Below are 20,704 nucleotides of genomic sequence, written 5' to 3'. Positions count from 1 at the left end.
AAGACTAAGGTACAATGGGGGTAAATGATCATCGTAAAGGCAAAGGGTAGTAAGGAACTTCAAATAGGGGACAAAAGAAAATTCCCACTAAGGGAAATACTTCTATTATCTCTATCATCTACAGAAACTGATATTTCTAATAGTGAGATGCAATACCAAAAAGAAAAAAAAAAGAACAAAGGGTAAGATTTACAAGGCAAATACAAAGAAACCATTTAGGAAAAAAACAAAACAAAACAAAATGGGTACTGTAGAAACTTTAATTCCACAAGGAATGCAGAGACTAAAAGAAGGAATAAATAAGTATAAAGAACATAAATCAAAGAATAAAAGTCAAAAAATAGACAAAAAAGGGAAGACAGATAAAGAAGAGTAGAGGGGAAAGAAATCCTTTTTTAGAAAGCAGAAAATGAAAAGAAAAAAAAAACTAACAAAGCAAGTTGAAGAGAATAGAGAAAGGGAGATTTTACTTCATTCCAGGAAGAAAAAAAAAGAATAATTAGATAACTAAGTGAAAAGAGGAAAGAAAAGGGAACTACAAAATTATTCAAAACTATATAACGAGGAACAGGGATGACAAAGGGATTAAGGCTGGCTTAAAGGTAAAAGGAATAAGGTTATCATAAAGTAGATTAAGTTAAAATAGTTAAAGAGACAAAATACTATGCTTATAGAAGAGTGGGAAAGACTAATTAAAAAAACTAATAGTAAAGGCAAATGGAATATTATAACAAGCTAAATCTCATGTAAATGTAAAGGAACAATTCAATTTTAAAAAGAATGACAGATTAAGAAAGCCAAATTCTATAAAATATGTTGCTTATGAGAAACATACCTAAAAATAAAGACATACAAAGAACAAAAAAATAAGGGGCTGGAGTAAAATTTACATCAAGTTATTTCAAAGAAAAGAGGAACTGAAATTATATATTGAAACAAAAAGAAACAGGGGCTTTTAATGTCTCCTCTCTCAGTTCTGGACAAATCCAATGGAAAGATAAATGAAAGGGACAATTGAAAGAGAACTTAAGAGCTAAAAGATGTAAAAAAAAAAAAAAAAAAAAAGACAAAAGTAGTAAGCATTTTATAGACAATAATGTAACAAAAATAGTACCCAGTTCAAAGAATAATATTGAAAATGATGTAAATACACATAGACCCAAATGGAGACTTAATAATGAAATCCTAAACAATGAGTTGATAAAAGAACAAATTATAGCTATAATTAATAATTATGTGAAAGAAAAGGACAATGACCAAACAACATATGAAAATTTATGGGATACTACTAAAGCAGTTCTCAGGTAAAAAAAAACTATACCTCTACAATATCAAATGCTCTACCTTATCTCCCAATTTATCCAAACCTACATAGCATTCCACTAGGAGTATCTTAGATATTAAGAGAAGATAGGAGACACTCACTAAAAAGTATACCATCTTTATCCAAAGGCTGATGTCTAGAAAAGCAGAAAAGTCTTAAAGAATCCCAATACAATAAAACTACAGAAAATAGAAATGTCTAACTTCAAAACAAAAATTAGGAGCAAGGAAATGTGGGTAGGGAAGGAAAAGCTATATCTGTGATTTCATTAGTGTAGGGAATACCTGATGGAAAAATTCCCTTTACTAATGTAATCTTAGAGAATTACCTAAAGTGTTGAGAATTTTGGGACTTGCCCCAACTACAAAATTTGTTTGTATCCCAGGCCAAACAATACTTGAACACAGGTCTTTTTGACTCCAAAGCTAGTTCTCCATTTACCTCACCATTCTGCCTCTCCAAATGAAAATGAAAATGAAAAAAATCAAATAAAGTACAAAAAGTTAATTGAGCAAACCATAAATTAAATATAATTTTATCACTTTAAAAAAAGGATTAATGGTTAAAAATTGTGTGTGTGTGTGTGTGTGTGTGTGTGTAAAAATAAAATAAAAAACCTGTCTAGCTCTTCAGAATTGTAGGACTTTGTTCTTTTGTTTTGTTTTATTTATTTCTTTTTAAAGACTTACCCTAAACAGTAACCCTGCCAAGCTCTGGGCAAACAAGTCCTTTATTTGGTTATCCTTTGGCTTCTGCATGACAGCTTCTGTTATCCTGAGTAGTATTTGCAACATCTGCTCCCTGGACCCCCAAAATAAAAGTTGCATGTAAATTCCATACATTATCACAATGGTAAAGTATTTCAATTACATTAAACTCTCATGTTAAAAACACTGTTACAAATCAATCATTCAACAAGTATATATTAAGCATATACTATATGAAAAGTACTGTGCTAGTAACTGAGGATAAAAGGAAAGGCAAAAAAAAAAAAAAAAAAAAAAGAGAAAGAAAAGAAAAGGCCCCTGCTCTCAAGGAATTTACATTCTAATAAGGGAGACAATATATAAACAACTAAACACATATAAGATTTATATAGACGAGGGGAAAGGCAATCTCAGAGGAAAGGGGGAAAAGGAAAAAGGAAAAACAGGAAAATTCTCCTGAAGAAGGGCAGGATAAAAGTCTAGTCTGAAAGGAAGTCAAGCAGAAAAAGGGAAAACATTCCAGGAATGGGGATAATCAGGGGAAGGGTATAGAGTCAGAAGTGAGGAAATGCATTTTATGCAGTGAATAGCATTTTATGTTGCTGGATTGAAGAGTATAAGGAAAGAGTATAAGCATATAAGGGAAGTCAAATGTAAGAGAGCAGAAACATTAGGAGAAATGCTTAAAAAAAAAAAAGAAAAGAAAAAAGTAAAAGAAAGAAATTTGATCTTGTAGGAGAATCTGACTATGGTCAGATCAGCAGTTAAGGAAGATCACTTTGGCAGGAGAGTAGAAGATATATTCAAATAAAGAAAGACAAGGTAGAAAGATCAACCAGAATATTAAAATAGTGCAGAAGTAACATAACAAGAAGCTGCAACCAACATGGAGGATATATGAGTTGGGGGGAAAAATGAGGCATAAATAAGGACTTTTGTGAAGAGAGAACAGTAAAACTTGGCATCAGACTGGCTATTTGGAGTGAGTTCAAGAAAAGACTCAAAAATGATATCAACCAAAAATCATGTATTAATCAAAGAAGCTTAATAATCCTATCAAGAAAGTAACAAATCACCAAATACCAAAGAAAATACCAAAATATACAATCTCACAATACAAAACAAACATTTAAAAATACTCCTCCTAATGACTCAAGTTCTGCAGGAATCATTGACTACTGTATTGGTGTTTAAATGGCAACACTCGAATTTTATGGCATTTTTTTAAACACCTCAAAACATTTTCATTTCTATTATCAAATGTAGTATGTCTTTACATGGTGGAAGAAAAATCAATCAACTCTTTAATATATGGAAATTAACTTAATATATATATATTAAGTATATATATATAAATAAGTATATAATATATGGAAATTAAGTATATAAATATATGGAAATTAAGTCTCAGAGGTTGTCTAATATATTTATCAAATAAGTACCCATCTTCAAGATACTTATGTAATCTAGACCACTCTCAAATTGGTTAAGACTATTAACTCTATTCCAAAATAAGCACACTTTAAAAAAACAATTTTGATGAAGGTTCATACTTTCATACTGAAAAAATGGTAGTACTTTCAACAAAAATAGGAAAATGTAATACAGGTAAGCTGGGAGGAAAACAATGAGTTCTACTTTGGACATGAGTTTAAGATATCTTGAATATCCATTCTGAAATATCTATTAGGAAGTAGTTCTTTTATCATAAGCCCAGGTCCCTCCAAATCCCTCATCAGCAAGGTGTACATGGTCTCTCACTCCACTTTGCTGAACAGAGAATTATCAACTATAATTATTCTGATACAACAGTAGAACACAAGCCCTTACCATTTGACCTAATACTGATACTGTGCCTCAAGGACACCTGGATCTTGCCATTTACTCTGCTACTACACTAAAAGCATTAGACTTTTCCAAAAGTTCTAAAAGTTAAGCCCTACTGTCTTTCCAATTAAAATGTGAGCTCCTTGAGAGCAGGGACTGTTATTATAAACATCACTATTTCAAAGACAGTGAAAGAGAAAAAGAGTCAGTTGTGTCACTACAATAACATCATGTTAATTTTAATAAAATATTTTAAATTATTGTTATTTTTATATGAAAATGTTTTTTCCAGAATGGATTTAAAATTCATTATCTCTTTGCTAACATTAAAATAAAAAATTTTAATCAATAGGTAAATAGAAAAAACATGATTTTCCATAACATCTTAGCTCTTCAACTGTTTTCAATTTACACATTATATTAAGATATATAATAAACTATTGGGGTACCTGCTTATAAAACCATGTGTATAGCTTTAATGTAGAAATACATATATACAGGTACATATACATATGTAATAAAGTGATCACAATTCAAAAATATTTCTAATATCAATATTTAAAAACAATAAAGTACTAACACTGTCTCTTATGTTTAAATTTTTCACAATTCATAGAAATCCCTTATTATACCAATTTGGAACTCACTGCAGATTTTCTAATAGGGAGTACAGCAGTATTTTAGTATTTTAATTATACTATTAAAAGATAAAACATACCACATCAAGTAAACTTACCATGTCTTTTTGTTCATTGCAAGTTCCATTATCATGCGCCTAAAAATACTCAAAACAGCTTTACAAGCATCAACTTGTTCCTTCAAAAGCATGGGAACTTCAGTACATGGCTCCAATAAAAAGACATTGGCAGAATTTGTCAAAAATACCTATAAATATAAGCAAATTAGAAGAACCAAAGATAGTCTACCTCTCAGATCTATAGATAATAAAGGAAGAACTAGCATACAAATGGAAAATTTTGATTATATTAAGTTAAAAAGGGTTTATACAAACAAAACCAATGCAAACAAGATTAGAAGAAAAACAGAAAACTGGGAACAAATCTTTGCATTCAATAGTTCTGATAAAGGTTTTATTTTTTTTAATTAAAGCTTTTTATCTTCAAAACATATGCATGGATAATTTTTCAACATTGACCTTTGAAAACCTTGTGTTCCAAATTTCCCTCCGGAAGCCTCACTTCCTCCTCTAGATGGCAAGTAATCCAATATATGTTAAAGCATATTAAAAAATATATGTTAGATCCAATATATGAATACATATTTATACAATTATCTTGCTGCACAAGAAAAATAAAATAAAAAAGTAAAGTTAAGGGAAAAAAATAACACCCTTATTTCATGTCATGAAGAACAAATCCATATAATGACTATATGCAAAAACATATTGTCTTTTTTTGCACCTGACTCCACCACCTCTATCAGAAGATAGGTCACAATATAAAAGCAACTACAACATTTGAAACAAAAAGAAAATTAATTTCTCAAATAAAGTTAATTTATTTTAAAGTCAAACATATCTACTTCAGAACATCAATCCATACTATTAGAATGGTGTTCATTTTTACAGGAGCAGGAGGAATATAGAGTATTAAAATATATATCTGAAGGTTTAGTTTAATTTTTAAGATCATATAGATATTAATGATAACATAAATTAATTCCTCTAAAATAAAATTAAACTATGGCACTAATGATTCAAATAAAAAAACATTATGCAATGTTGCATATTTTTTACTCTTAATAAGATTTTAAGAGCATAAATTTATCCTTGGGAAGTAAGCTACTAAGAATTAACTAAGTAAATCCATCACTTTAAAAACTGGGGCTGCTGTTATATTTCAGTAATAATGATGGTTTTGTGCTCATCTAGCCATATTCTTTTTTTTTTAATAATAGCTTTTTATTTTCAAAATATATGCAGATAGTTTTCAACATTCATCCTTGTAAAACTTTGTCTTAAATTTTTCTCCTTTCCTTACCCTCCTTCCCTAGATAGCAAGTAATCCAATATATATAAAACATTTGCGATTCTCCTGTGCATATTTCCAAATTTATCATGCTAACACAAGAAAAATCAGATCAAAAAGGAAAAAAAAAAAAAGATGAGTTAGGAAAAAAAAGCAAGCAAACAACAAAAAAAATGAAAACACTATGCTGTGATCCATATTCAATGTTTAATGTTCTCCTTCTGGAGGCAGAGGACTCTCTTCATCACAAGTCTATTGGATATTATATAATGATAAATATTCACTGGCGTGAATCTTTCCAACAATGGGATGACTGAGGCCAGTTTCTGTAATGGGCTGAAGCTGAGCAGATGCACTGAGCTCTGGTCCGAGCACTTTTGGCTAGTTACCAATTGGAAATACTTGATTAAAATATGCTTGGAGAAAGAATGGTCATGCCCCCTCTCTGTGCAAGTTTGATGTGTTGTATAGGAGATTGGCTTTCTCACTCCACCCACCAATTCCTCCACCTAGTCACTCCAGGGAGGATTTGTGTCGCTATTGCTCTCACTTCATATGGCCATTCCTGTTTACCTCCACAAAGAAGAAAGATCAAGGACTTTCGCTTATCTCAACTCCGGCTGATTTTAAAATACTCTGGGTGCTAAACAGGGTCATCACAAGTTTTAATGATTTCTGGATAGAGAGTCATCTACACCTAGAAAGAGGACTGCAGGAACTGAATATGAATCATAACATAACATTCTCACTCTTTTTGTTGTTCCTTTGCATTTTGTTTTCTTATTCCTTTCCTTTCCTTTTTAATATGATCTTTCTTGTGCAGCAAGATAACTGTACAAATATGTTTGCATATATTGGATTTAACATTGGAAAAAAAAAGTCTATTGGAATTGGTCTGAATCACGTCATTGTTGAAAAGAACCACATCTGTGATGACCGCGTATTTTAAAATCAGTTGGAGTCAGGAATTCAGGTTAAGGGAAAATCTTCAATCTTTATTCTCAGTAGAGGTGAAGAAGGATCGGAGGTGAAGGGGGGATTAGGATAGCAATGTGTACTGCTGCGTCAAGAAGCCAGCCAAAACAGCCCTTTTGGTAGTGGCTAGAAACTGGAAACTGAATGGATGTCCATCAGTTGGAGAATGGCTGAATAAATTGTGGTATATGAAAATTATGGAATATTACTGTTCTGTAAGAAATGACCAACAGGATGATTTCAGAAAGGCCTGGAGAACTTACGAACTGATGCTGGTGAAATGAGCAGGACCAGGAGATCATTATATACTTCAACAACAATACTAGATGATGACCAGTTCTGATGGATCAGGCCATCCTCAGCAACGAGATCAACCAAATCATTTCTAATGGAGCAGTAATGAACTGAACTAGCTATACCCAGAAAAAGAACTCTGGGAGATGACTAAAAAACCATTACATTGAATTCCCAATCCCTATATTTATGCACACCTGCATCTTTGATTTCCTTCACAAGCTAATTGTACAATAATTCAGAGTCTGATTCTTTTTGTACAGCAAAATAATGTTTTGGTCATTGTATACTTATTGTGTATCTAAGTTATATTTTAATATATTTAACATCTACTGGTCATCCTGCCATTTAGGGAGGTGGCGGGGGGTAAGAGGTGAAAAATTGGAACAAGAGGTTTGGCAACTGTTAATGCTGTAAAGTTACCCATGTATATATCCTGTAAATAAAAGGCTATTAAATAAAAAAAATAAATAAATAAATAAATAAAAGAAGCCAGCCAAAAGTCTCTCTACGCTTCTTTTTCCACCCCTCTGCCTCCACCCATCAAAATCATCATTTCCTATACAACACATCCTGTACAAGACAAACAGACACAAACTGCCCAAAGAGTGGGCAGGGGCCATTCTTTCTCCAAGCATATATAAATAGAGTATAGTCCAATTACTATTTAGCCTCACATGCTAGGGACCCCTCAGTGCATCAATTCGACTGCAGACCATTACACACATCCTATATGAATGTTATGGAATATTACTGTTCTGTAAGAAATGACCAGCAGGATGATTTCAGAAAGGCCTGGAGAGACTTACATGAACTGATGCCGAGTGAAACAAGCAGGACCAGGAGATCATTATACACTTCAACAACAATACTATATGATGATCACTTCTGATGGACGTGGCTTTCTTCAACAATGAGATGAACCAAATCAGTTCCAATTGTTCAATAATGAAGAGAACCAGCTACACCAGCGAAAGAACTATGGGAAATGAGTATGAACCACAACATAGCATTTCTACTCCCTCTGTTTTTGTCTGCTTGCATCTTTGATTTTCTTCTCAGGTTATTTTTACCTTATGTCTTAGTCCGATTTTTCTTGTGCAGCAAAATAACTATGGATATGGAAACATACATTGTATTTAACATATTAAAAAAGAATATAAATGGAATTCTTGAAAAAAAAAATAAAAGAAAAGAACCACGTCCATCAGAGTTGATCATTGTATAATCTTGCTGTTGCTGTGTACCATATTCTCTTAGTTCTATTCACTTTACTTAGGAACAGTTCATATAAGTCTCTTTTTTTTAGGCCTTTCTGAAATCATCCTGCTGATCATTAATTATAAAAGAATAATATTCTATAACATTCATATATAATAATTTATTCAGCCATTCCCAAACTGACAGGCATCCTCAGTTTCCAGTTCCTTGCCACTACAAAAAAGGCTGCTAACAAACATGTTTGCACATGTGGCTTCTTATACAGACTCAGTAGAAACACGTCTCTAGTCATACTCTTTTGCCCAGATCCCTTTTTGGTAAAACGAAACTTATATTAGGTCTTAAAAAATGTGCAGCACAGCTAAACATTTAAGAATATATTCTATCATTGTTTAACTCTATATAGTTAACTGGCTCATTTGAAGATTGAGTCTATAATCAACCTTACCCTCTAGTCAACTCTGCTAACTAGAGAAAAAACACTGATTATATTCAAATTCAAAATGACTATGTAAAAAATGTGCTTACTTTATCATTTTGAATTTTCTGATGTAAAAAAAAATCACTTGCACTAAAATAGTTTGATAATTTTCTTGTAAAAAAAGAAACCTCCATTAAAACAAAATCTCCCAAATGCTTTCTTAAAAGAGAAAGTATGAATGATTTCATTTTAATCAAATATAATCATCTGTTATTGAAGAGTATCTTTTTAGCAAAACCTAAAATACAGTCAGGAATATAGTAAATTTTAAGACTGAAATAAAAAGTATATTAATTAACTGCCTAAAATAAATGGATTAATGTACTTAGCATTCTTAATTTGAATCTATAACTTTTGATCATGCCAAAGAAAAATGTTCCCAAAGCTTCACAAGTCAACATAAAGAGAGAAATAAAAATGCATACAAATCTACTCATGGTCTTTCACCTTATAAACATACTAGAATGACAACTAATAAAGACGAAACCATGTTCCACTTTCCTTGTATAGAGCTTAATATAATATACTACACATAAAATAAAATAAGTCATTTAATATTTGTTAAGTAACTTCAATGTTGAGTTTTGAGCACTTTTTCCTAATGAAAGAATGTAACAAGTACCAAGTTCAATAGGTACAATGAACTGCAAAATCTGCATTAATGCTAAGAACAAATCAGGGTTAAAGACCCTAATATTGGCCAGTTCTTCAGAGCTAGGAAAAATAGGGAATTTGTTCTCAATTCATAAACCTTAAATGATTTGAGGTACATCATAATTTAACTTAAAAAGGAAATATATATCCATTCTAAAAGCAATGCCTATTATCTCAATTGTTGACAAAACACTATTCTATCTGAAATACTAAGCATGACTTAAAGGGGGTATTTTTCTAGCAATTGTTTAGGTAATATTCAATTACTAGACTTTTCAGAAAATTATCAAGAAAAAATTATCCAGATTTATAAAAGATTTATATAACCACTATGGCAATTTCCCATATAAAATAAAAACTTTAATTAGTTTATTCTTTTAGTTGGATTTACTACTTAGAACCTAAAAGATTCAGCTCATGGCAGTATATAGAGTCAAGAAGACCAGAATATATAAATCATGTCTCAAAAACTTTCTACCTGTGTGACTCTGGACAAGTAATTTAACTTGTTTGCCCCAGTCTCTTCATCTGTAAAATGGGAATAGTAATATTTACTTTATATAGTAAATCCAAGGATCAAATAAGATAACATAAGTATGACAATTTGCAAACTTAAAAGACCTATATAAATACTAATTATCATTATTATTACTTCTAGTAATGATAATTTAAAAAAAAATTCCTGTCCTTGAGGAGCTTATATTCTCCTGGAGGATATATCACATAAACAAGGTAATAAGTACAAGCATATAAAAAGCAAAAAGATAATAAACACTAGAAATTAGGTATCTATCTATCCAGTATCTCCAGTATCTCTGCCAAGAAAACCCTCAAAAAAGGTCATCAAGAGCCAAACACAACTGAAACAACAATAGCTCATTCTATAAAACTACACAGTAAGAAAAATAAAAACAGAAGCTCTGTAGTTTGTCAGAAGAAGAGTTAAAATGAAAATTTTATAGATTCTAATTGCTGATCATTTCAAGTTTTAAATGTGTTAAAGATTACTATCTGTTAATAACATAAAATTATTAAAATGAAATTATACCACAATAATAAAATATTTAAGTAAATAACATTTCTTGGGTATTCTTCACGTTATTGTTCTGGCCACATACCTGTAGTGTAGCTTGTACACCAGCTTTAATATTCTTATTATCATCTTCTAATATACAGCCTCTACTAACAGCACTAGTAAAGGAATAAGTTCGTCCCCAGCTTGAAGATCGTTTGTGACCAGAATGTTCAGTTGTGGCCTTTTAAAAACAATAACTAATTAATACAGAAGAATATTATTCAAAAGTTTAAAAATGACAAATGTATACTTACTCATTTTTATTCATACCTAATTATAAGTCATGTAGTCATTTATTTTAAAAGTCAAGACTGCTAGTAATAGATTATTATTGATACAGCTATATATACCTCTAGTATGGAAATGTCAAAGCATCTAATAAATTATTCATCATAAAAATGTACTTTTAGAAATTACCTCAGACTATTTTTTAAAATAATTTTGTTAAAAATCTAAATAAAACCTAGCAGTTGCTTTTGTTTTTCAACAATATGCTGTTCTATGTAAATGTACCCTATGCATGACTTCTAGTTAGGTAAAATAAAAAATAAAAAATAAAATATATGGGGCATATAATTTCAACCAGATGATGACAATGCTTACAAGTATTTTAGAAAGCCTTAAAGGACCGGATACTAGAAATTATTATTGTCATTATCTTGCAAATTTTCCTCTCAGATACTTAACAACTAAATTGATCTGGATACCTTAATGGAGACCATTTCTTTGAAGCCTACTATCACCCCAAATTCTATTTATATAAACATAAAGGTTAAAAATGTAATAGTTACATGTAAAGCATAAATATAAGAAAATATTTTATTAAATAGTCAGTATTGGAGATAGTGAACCAGAAAGGGTGGTATACCATAATTTGTTAGTTAAGGAGTCCTTGCCTTGAAGCTCCTTCTGCAAAAGCTCAAACTCTTTTATGAAACAGCTCAGTCTCACTATTCACAGATCCCAAAAGCAATGCAGTTTAAAGAAGGAAACTTGTTTCTATCCATTTCCTATCTATAATGTATTCCTAGCTAATATAGCAAATAAAACAGCACCTGTTTGTTATCTGTCTCAGTCACTGAATATCCCAAATTTGCATCATTATCTTCAGTAATGTCTTTTTTATCAGGTTCCTCCATGAACAAAGGTTTGTCCTGTAATATCCACTTTCTATATACTTTGACGACTTTTCTTGTAACAGATATGTCACAGGAAGGCAACAAAAATGCCTGAAATAATAAAAGAAAATTACATATTAAAAATATGACATTTAGATTGTAACCTGTATTGTATAAAGAATCGTCATACCAATAAAATAGTGGATCTTTAAAAGTACCAAAACAGATTTAAGAAACAAAAAGGAAGATAACATTACCTCAATATTATAGCATTTTATAAGATTCAAAAATCTAAAAGGCCATTCAAAACACACACACACACACACACACACACACACACACACACACACACAGAATTGTGCAAGCATAGTGTTAAGTGTATTACTAAGTGTTAGTAATAAGACATTTCAAAAAAGAAATCAAGAAATAAAACTGCATAGGAAGAAATGAGAAGTATCACTATTCATCTCCTTAGGTTTTTTAGAATCATCACCTATTTACAGAAACGAGATTGTTAACGGCCCTTCCAAACACAAGGGACTAATATATTCCACTAACCTGACGAAATACTTCATTGATAAAATTGACATAACCTCGGGTAGACAAAAGAATTCTCTGAACCATTTCATATACAGTCCGGTGCTCTTCTTCAATACTACAAAGGCTGGAATTACTAAGTCTTCGATCAGACAAAGTACTGCTGTTAGAATGATTCTTATCCTGTTCAGATGGTCCACTAACTTCCAACTCAGAGGTTTTCTCTTGTACCATTCCACCAACATTCTACAAAATAATAGTTGCAACTTGCTGAAAAAGCTTACAAAACATAAAGCCACATTTTAAAAAACTAAAATACTTATTGTTTAAAGGATTTTTGATTACTATCAACTTTCAGTTTAGGTTTACAGGAAAATCATCAAAATTGTAATCTCAAAATCACTTTCAGTAAACAGCCAAGTAGTCTCTAATAGCTTGTACTTTACATATCAAATATCTAATTTATAAGTTATTCCTTTCCCTACTCTCTCTCTCTATGTAATATATATATATATATATATAATTATATATAAGTTATATTATATATATATATATAAAATTATAAATACAAAAATATGGTTTGAACAAATGATTAATCAGCTGGAGTTACTATAAAAATGGAGACCGAACAGTTGCCTCTAAATAAACAGTGACTTGAAAACCTTATAAACATTTGTCCATAATCCATTGATAAATCATGTGATCCATAAGAATGAATGAGAGTAAAATCAAAAACTTTTTGGAGGGCTGTGAATTTGGAATCTAAATGTGGTGGTTCCACTATCAAAAATTAGGAAAAGTATTCAAAATGTATAAATTAACAGACCTTTTATTTTCTCATGGGCTCACCATCTTATTATTTTCATCCTTAAAATTCTCCTATAATGATAAAGCTTAGTTAAGTCTCTTTGCCAAGTTTCCTATATACTGATTTTTTTGCCAGGTCTGCTTCTCAGTTTCAAGGAATTATATTATCCATAATCTTACAACATCATTCTTTTTAAGTTTACAAAAGTTTATTTTCTTAACCACTGTTGCCCTTTGTTTCCATCTATCTCGATTAAAAGTACCAAAGGACATTTAAGAAACAAAAAGAAAGATAACATTACCTCAATATTATAGCAAGGAAATCAAATTTCTTCGGGCTGAAGAAGTTTCTAGGCCCCTTTTTAATCTCTTTTGAAAGGAAGGTGAGGAAACTAATGTTTTGTAAATAAAGGACAAAAAAGTAAGCTCACTAAGGAAATAACATCCTCTGGCTATAGAGACAGTTTATAAGAAAGTATATTTGAATTATAAATGGCAGAAATGACCATACCAACTGACTAGTACCTCTAATTTTGACAACATGAAAAATTACTTGGCCTATAATAGGTTGAGTACTATACTAAATGATTATTATCTAGTTCCTTAGTATCATGTGGTTTAAGATTAATTTGCCAGATCAAATAATTCAAGAAAGAAAGTTTATGCATAAAGAAACTATTTATTGATTTGATGTCTGCCCCTTAAATCTCATTCAAACATATATTTCAAGAATATGCTTCTAATAAAACACATTTCAAAAGTTGTATTATCTTCTGAATACTGGCAAAGGGACATCAGGAGACAGAAAATACTGGCAATTTTAGCTGTGACAATTTTGTAACCTAACAAACATTCTGGAACCAAAGTAGAATCAGATAATATTTGAAAATGTAAAATTTCCTTTAAGAAAGGGACTGATCTTTCCAAATACACATTGAGTAGTACATAATAACACAACTTGGTAATAATCGTTTCTGTTCTTACACTAGTCAGTCTATCTCCCCAAAAATTTCAATCTATTGCCTTTGGTTGTTTGTGTTTCTTGGATAAAAATTGAAGAAAGTGAGAACAAATGATTAGTAAAATACCTGGATGATTTTAGGCAATCCTTCTCCTCCATTTTTAGTATTCTGAGTTGTTGTTAGGTATTTCTTTTCCAGAAAAAATGTTACAATCCACTTAATAAAAGCAACACGAGCTGCCATATATGGAATTTTTGTGCTATAAGTATTTTCATTATTTCGAGTTGAAGTAACATATACTGGTTTTGGTCTTGAATGGGGGATGTCTGGTAATATAAAAAGAGTACACAATCTAGTTAAGTAAATATTTGCATTTGATACATCTGTCTAAATTAGAATGCTGTTATATTTAACTAGTATAAGGATTTCTGGATTTTGACACTCAAATCCCATTTTTTAAAAGTAGTACTTTTTGATAGCACCATCATTGTCTCTATATTAGATTCTGATTAGGAAATAACTTTGCATCTAAATTATCTATTTATTTTTAGCCTATATTGTTTTACATCTAAAGACCATCTGTTGTACCAATAATAAGTAGTATAGTTAACATGGCATTGTTGACCTGGGTTCAAGTTCCATTTCTAATACATCATTCAATAAGCATTTTTAAGTGATATGTGTCAGGCATTTTGATAGGCATTGGGGCTATAAATGTAATGAACACAGCAATACTGTTCGATATTGTGAGCAAATTACCTAAACTTTCAAGGCCCAAAATAACTCTCAAAAAGTTGCTGAACTACATTGGTACAAGTGGTTTCCCTGTAAGGAGGTATCTACACAAATTAAAATTACAGATTCAGGTAAAAAAAAAATCCATATATGTTACAGACATATAATACAGAGAAAGGCAGCATGGATTAGTGGAAAGAGTGCTAGCCTTGTTATTATGGAAACCTCATGGTATAGACACATAGCAGATGTATGACCCTCAGCTTTCTTCTGTGCTTCCTCATTTGTAAAATGAAGGAGTTAAACTCAAGAGGCTCAAAGTTCCCTTTCAAGTCTAAATCTATGAACATTAAATCTATGATCCTACTGTTATTAAAGAGAATACAACTACCTCATATGACTGCTGAGGCAAATGTATTAAATATTTTAAAGCATTCTGCAAAATTTTCTAGTAATGAGAATGATAAAAATAATGGGGTAAAGAACCACCTGTGGCTGATACACAGTATTACTGTATTCATCCTTACATCCTTTTAAGACTTAAAATGTTAAGACCTAATAAAATAAATTAATCAAATTTACTGATTTTTAATTTGCTAAACATTTTTCCTGGCAGCAGAATCTGTTAAAATGGAAGATATTCACCTCATCACTGGATAGTACAGTTTTGAAAGGTTTTCTTTCATTTTTAATCTAGCACAGCTTTTAGAAGGTCAAATATATTTTTTCAGCCTTTTTTCTCCTCTATCATAGATTTAAATATGGAAATCGCTTTGAGATAATAAAACATATTATAGTATACATATGCAATTGTCTATCTTCCATGATAATTTTTCTAAATATGATTACAATGATACATGAATACAGAATCTGTTGTTTCATAAGCAGCAAAGCTTTTAGCAAGTACATCTTTATCAAAAAATTGACAACATAAAAATGCAAGAATAGGTAAGTAGTCTCAGTTATCCCTCCCTAATCACACACACAAAGACATACACACACACTCACACACTCACACACACTCTCTCTCTCTCTCTCTCTCTCTCTCTCTCTCTCTCTCTCTCTCTCTCTCTCCTCCCTCCCTCCCTCTTCCTCCCTCACTCCCTCCTTGTCTCTTCCTCCTTCCCTCCCTCTTCCTCCCTCCCTTCCTCTCCTTCTCCTCTTCTTCCTCCTCCTTCTTGCCAAAGCTACTGCTTTTAGTGCAGGAAAAATTAAAATGCATTTATGCTCTCTACAACAAGACAGGCAGTTCTGGATTTTATTATAGGCAACTTACTTTTCAACCACAAATTTTAATTCTGGATTGATCTCTTTAAATTACAATATTTCTATCACCTGCTATATAGGATCCTCAGGAAATGAAAACTAATTTTAATATTTCCTAAAGGCAGTAAAATTATAGCCAAAAGTAATGCATTCCAAACCCAATATAAATTGTCTTTTGATGACTTAAGTTTCCTCATGAGAGTGTAAATAATTTAAATGTTAGAAGAATAAAAATTGCAATTTCTTAGGAAATTCTTTAAAAGCAGAGGTTTAAAAAGTATTTATGTTATTTAACCCTTTAAAAATTGATTAATTATTTTTAGTAAAAATTTTAATGATGATGTAAAAGGAAACTATTCAAAATTCAGTGGAAGTAGCTAAAATCACTACTTACCCAAGACAGGTTTGTAGAGGTTGGTTAATTTTGTAAATGTTGGAAACAAATGGGGAAGATAATACTTTCGAAACAAAGTAAAGAGAAATTTAAACCCAGTGTCTTGGTTCTCCTTATTCTTCCATTCCAAGCTCGCAGCCTTTAAATATTTAAAAAAATATACAATACATTTTTTCCCAAATTAACATATATTTAACTATAGGGTTCTCAAAAATTATAAATATCTTCACAGTAAAGGTTTGAAAAGTTTAAAACTAAAACTAATTAAATTAATGAAATCCTAATATTTTAACAAAGCCCAAGAGCTGTAATATGAAAAACTGTTTAAAAACAAGCATTTTAGAACTTTTATCAAAAACTGTAATTTTCTAACCTAAGAAAATCCCAAATATAGCAATATATTCATGTAACAATATTATAATTTCACAGTACTTAAATATCCTAATATGTTTCTTTCCTTATATATCTATAATCAAATCTTTTCTAATCTTTAAAACCTTTACTAGGGGAAAAAAGGAGATTAAACACAAACATGTGTATCAAAACTAAGATATTTCCAGGCAAATATAGCAATTATGGTCCACTCTCCATTCATTGCACTTTGCCTCCTTATCTCCATGGCTTTATTATTTGTGTGTCTGTGTGACTAACACATGATCTCCTCATTTTGATTTCATAAAAATTTTAACTTCTTTCAAAGCACAGCTCAGGTGCAACTTCTTCCAGGAATTAGCAATATTTTGTATTGCCTCTGTATTTACTTATTGGTATGTGTTTTAATACCCCAAGTTAAATGCAAGCAATTTGAGAATAAAGCCCTTTCTTTTTCTCAATTGTGGGTACTTAACAAACGTTTGTTACTGTTATTTTTTGGAATTAACGTCTTTCAACATTTATTTAAATTTTATCTCGTAATTCATATCCATTACTATGAGCCAAAGGTTTAGAAACTCATTTCTATATCAGTTTCCTAAAATTTTTCTAAGTAGTTTAGAATTTTTTAAGATAGAACTAACTATGGAAATTCCACAGCTTAAGAGAGCTCCTTTCTTCACTATATGCTCCCGTAGGGGTTATATGTTACAATTTTCATCTTATTAGTGGCACAGTATTTAACTCCATAGTTAGCTCTTATATAAGACATACCCAAATCAATACTTGATAATCATGAGCAAAAGATCAAGGATAACACTGAAAAGATTTGCAATAGATTTTCAATAGCCAACACACTATTTTGGAAATGAGAATGATTATATAATTATAGATCTAGGAGATATGTTAGGGAGAAGCTAGATCAACCTCCTCATTTTATAGATAAGGAAATATAAATCTGGAAAAGTTAATTTGCCCAGGGGCCACAGAACTAGTTTTTGGAAGAAATGGAACTAAAATTGAGACCTGACCAAATAAATTCTTCTTGCTGCAAACCTTTCATTCCCATTTTATGCTACAAAGGCATAATAAAAATTTAAACAGTCATGGTAAAGAAAATTATAAAATAGGTGAACTCGTACAACTCATTTTCAAAAATAATGCTTCAAGTAAATCATTATGACAAAACCTTTTAAACATAAAATACGACAAGCAGCTTTATATCTACATACTTTGAATAGTCTATGTATATACAACCTCTTAAAATATGAAAAATATTTACATATAATATTCCACTTGTATTTTGCAAAAACCCTATGAAGTAGTTACTCCATGTATAAAATTTCCCCATTTTGCAGAAAAGGAAACTAAAGCTCAAGAGGTTAATTGACTTGCCAGGATCATAGTGCTAATAAGAACTGGAGGCAAGATTTGAACCCAAGTCTTCCTGAATCCCAGTACACTCCTGATTGTACTAGGCCATCTATCCCTTAAAGAGATCTTAATATTTTAAAAGTATGGCAAAAGTCACAATCTGTTCACATGAATTGTAAGTGCTTATTCCTCTGAACACATTTTTTAACCAATTACAAACCCTAAAAAGCAATGGCATTCTGTAAATCAGTTTATACTGTCTGTCACTTAGTGATAAACTAAAATATTCACTCAAGTACTCTGCCTCACCAGTATTTAAAGCTTAATGTGAAAAAATACAATCAAGTACCATCCAATGAGGCAAAAATCCAAATAAACCATAAAAATAACTTTATAGGCATCAAGTTATAATGCCAATATAAATTATATAATAGAGCACTCAAAAAAGCAAAATATTTTCCAATAATTCAATAAAATGATGATTTCAGGGGGGAAAAAAACCCCTGCAAAATAAGACTTGATGCAGAGAGAATTAAACAAAACAATGGTCACAATAACAACATTATTTATTAACATTATTAAGAAAAATAACTCTGAGACTTAAAAACTTTGATCATCGGTCCAAATAACCTATGATGAAGCACAACACCTAACTCCTGATTAAGAAGTATAAGATTCAAGGTACAGAAAGATAAATACATATTTTTAACACAGTCACTATGTGAAATTGTTTGCTTGCCTCTACTTATTTGTGACAAGGTAGGAGTTTTGATTTTGAAATAATCAGATTGTTTCTTTTTCTCTTTTTTATTGACAAAGTTCATTGTAAATATTCATTTACAAAATACTGATTTTGTCCTGTAACTACCTAAATCATGATTCTGTCTCAACTTAATTCAGAAATTTAGTCAGCTGTAATGAGTTAAGTTTATAAATCCAGTTCTCCCATTAACCACTGTTCTATTCTTATGTCAAGGAAGTTTGTTATCTGTAGGGTTCTTCTTCTTTAATATATAATGGTTGTCTCTGGGAGCAGGTTTCTTGGGGAGGTTTTCTGGAGGCGGCCTTAGTTTCAGTTAAAAGTAATAATCACTCAAAATGCAGCCAGCTGATAAAATGCAAATGTTTATTTCTTATCTCTTTCCAAGCCTGGTTAGCTTTTCTTAGAGGCCTCTCTCTCTCCTTGATTCTAAGAGCTCTTGCAGATTGTCCTTTGCCTCTGCTTTCTTCAGTCTCCAGCCAGCACCAAAGTGAAAGTTGGAATGAATCTCTCTTGCCTCCGAGAGAGGGCTTCTGGCTCTCAATCTCCCAGAGCGCTGAATCTGGTTGCAGCTCCGAGAGAGTGCTTCTCCTCAACTGAACTGACGCTTCTTTCTCAATCTTTTCAGCTGAAGTCCCTACTAAATTAGCTTCTTATATATCATCTCCCAAAGGTTTACTGATTAAGGGAAGTGTGAATTCACAAAGTTACAAAGTTACCTTTGTGAATCTCCCATACTTGTGAACTCCAATGAGTACTTAAATACTTCTTGCTTATATGAGCTCTTTAAAGGTGTGAACACAAGCATTACTGTCTATCAGTTCTACTTAGTACCTTGTTTCTTCTGGCCCATAACATCTTCTTGTAAGATCTGATCAATCATACTGAACCATGCTAAATTAGATAATTATTGTCTCTATCAGTTCTAATGATTTAATACTTTGTGAGGATTCCAACAGTTACCATTAAAAGATGCAGGTGAATAATAGTGAATCTGGTCTAGTATCTACACCATTAAACTATTCTTCAAGAATGTCTGGTTTATAATCCAAAGAAGTCTGGTTTGCCATATCTGTACCTGCTGATGCAGCTAGATTCAAAAAGTAAACATTTCTTAATCACACAGGAGGGAAGAAAGGTGTTGTTGCTTTAACCCTTATTCCCAATTTCTATATAATTATATATTCTTCTATTTATGATTCTTCCTTCTTATCAAAATTATAAAAAGTCCTATTAACCTCATAACTGAATTTTTAGGTCTCAGAATTGTTTTTCTTTATGATGTTGTTAATGAATACATTGTTCTTTTCACTTCTTTCAGCATCAGTTTCTTACTTTGCAGATTTTTTTTTCTGAAATCATAATTTTATTTGAGTTATTGGGACATATTTTATCTTTTTGAGTGCTTTATTCTTTAATTTATAATCCCATAACTGGGAAAGCTAAAATCCTACTTATTGGTAAATTCATGTTTTAGTAAGAAATTGGTCATGCTTGGAACTTTATGCTTTCAGTTTACCTTGTTTTTAATTGCTATATAGTTTGTGTCTTTCTCCCTCCTCCTTTCCCCCATTTTTCATAGCAAAAGTGATCAAGGAAAAAGGGAGAAATGAGAAAGAAAAAAAAGATTAGGGGGAAGAAAAGATAACTAAAATTTTCTTTAAATGCATATATGAAAACAGAAGAAAGTCAAGAAGGATATATTGACAAAGTAGTTTTTAAAGTAGCAAGATGAATTTATTACATACTTTTAAAAAATAGGTAGTATCAAATACAGTCATGTTTTCATGTTCAATTCTTTTTTTTGTCCTACTTTGCATATGGGTGTATTTG

General features: G+C 31.1%; 1 protein-coding gene across 4 annotated transcripts in view; it reads right to left on the bottom strand.

Annotated features, from left to right (window-relative positions):
- RALGAPA2 (Ral GTPase activating protein catalytic subunit alpha 2) overlaps positions 1-20,704 on the bottom strand; it is a 409,655-nt gene that overhangs the window by 315,279 nt on the left and 73,672 nt on the right. For all 4 annotated transcript variants that reach the window (XM_031951045.1, XM_031951043.1, XM_031951042.1 and 1 more), the window contains 7 exons: positions 16,366-16,504; positions 14,097-14,296; positions 12,223-12,447; positions 11,602-11,775; positions 10,590-10,727; positions 4,595-4,743; positions 2,014-2,125 (listed from right to left, as the gene is read on the bottom strand). In XM_031951045.1, coding sequence (XP_031806905.1) covers positions 2,014-2,125; positions 4,595-4,743; positions 10,590-10,727; positions 11,602-11,775; positions 12,223-12,447; positions 14,097-14,296; positions 16,366-16,504 — 1,137 coding nt within the window. The remainder of the gene's footprint in view (positions 1-2,013; positions 2,126-4,594; positions 4,744-10,589; positions 10,728-11,601; positions 11,776-12,222; positions 12,448-14,096; positions 14,297-16,365; positions 16,505-20,704) is intronic.

This window comes from Sarcophilus harrisii, chromosome 2, assembly GCF_902635505.1.
Source record: "Sarcophilus harrisii chromosome 2, mSarHar1.11, whole genome shotgun sequence".
Lineage (NCBI taxonomy): Eukaryota > Metazoa > Chordata > Mammalia > Dasyuromorphia > Dasyuridae > Sarcophilus > Sarcophilus harrisii.
This window is presented reverse-complemented; position numbering and strand designations above follow the sequence as displayed.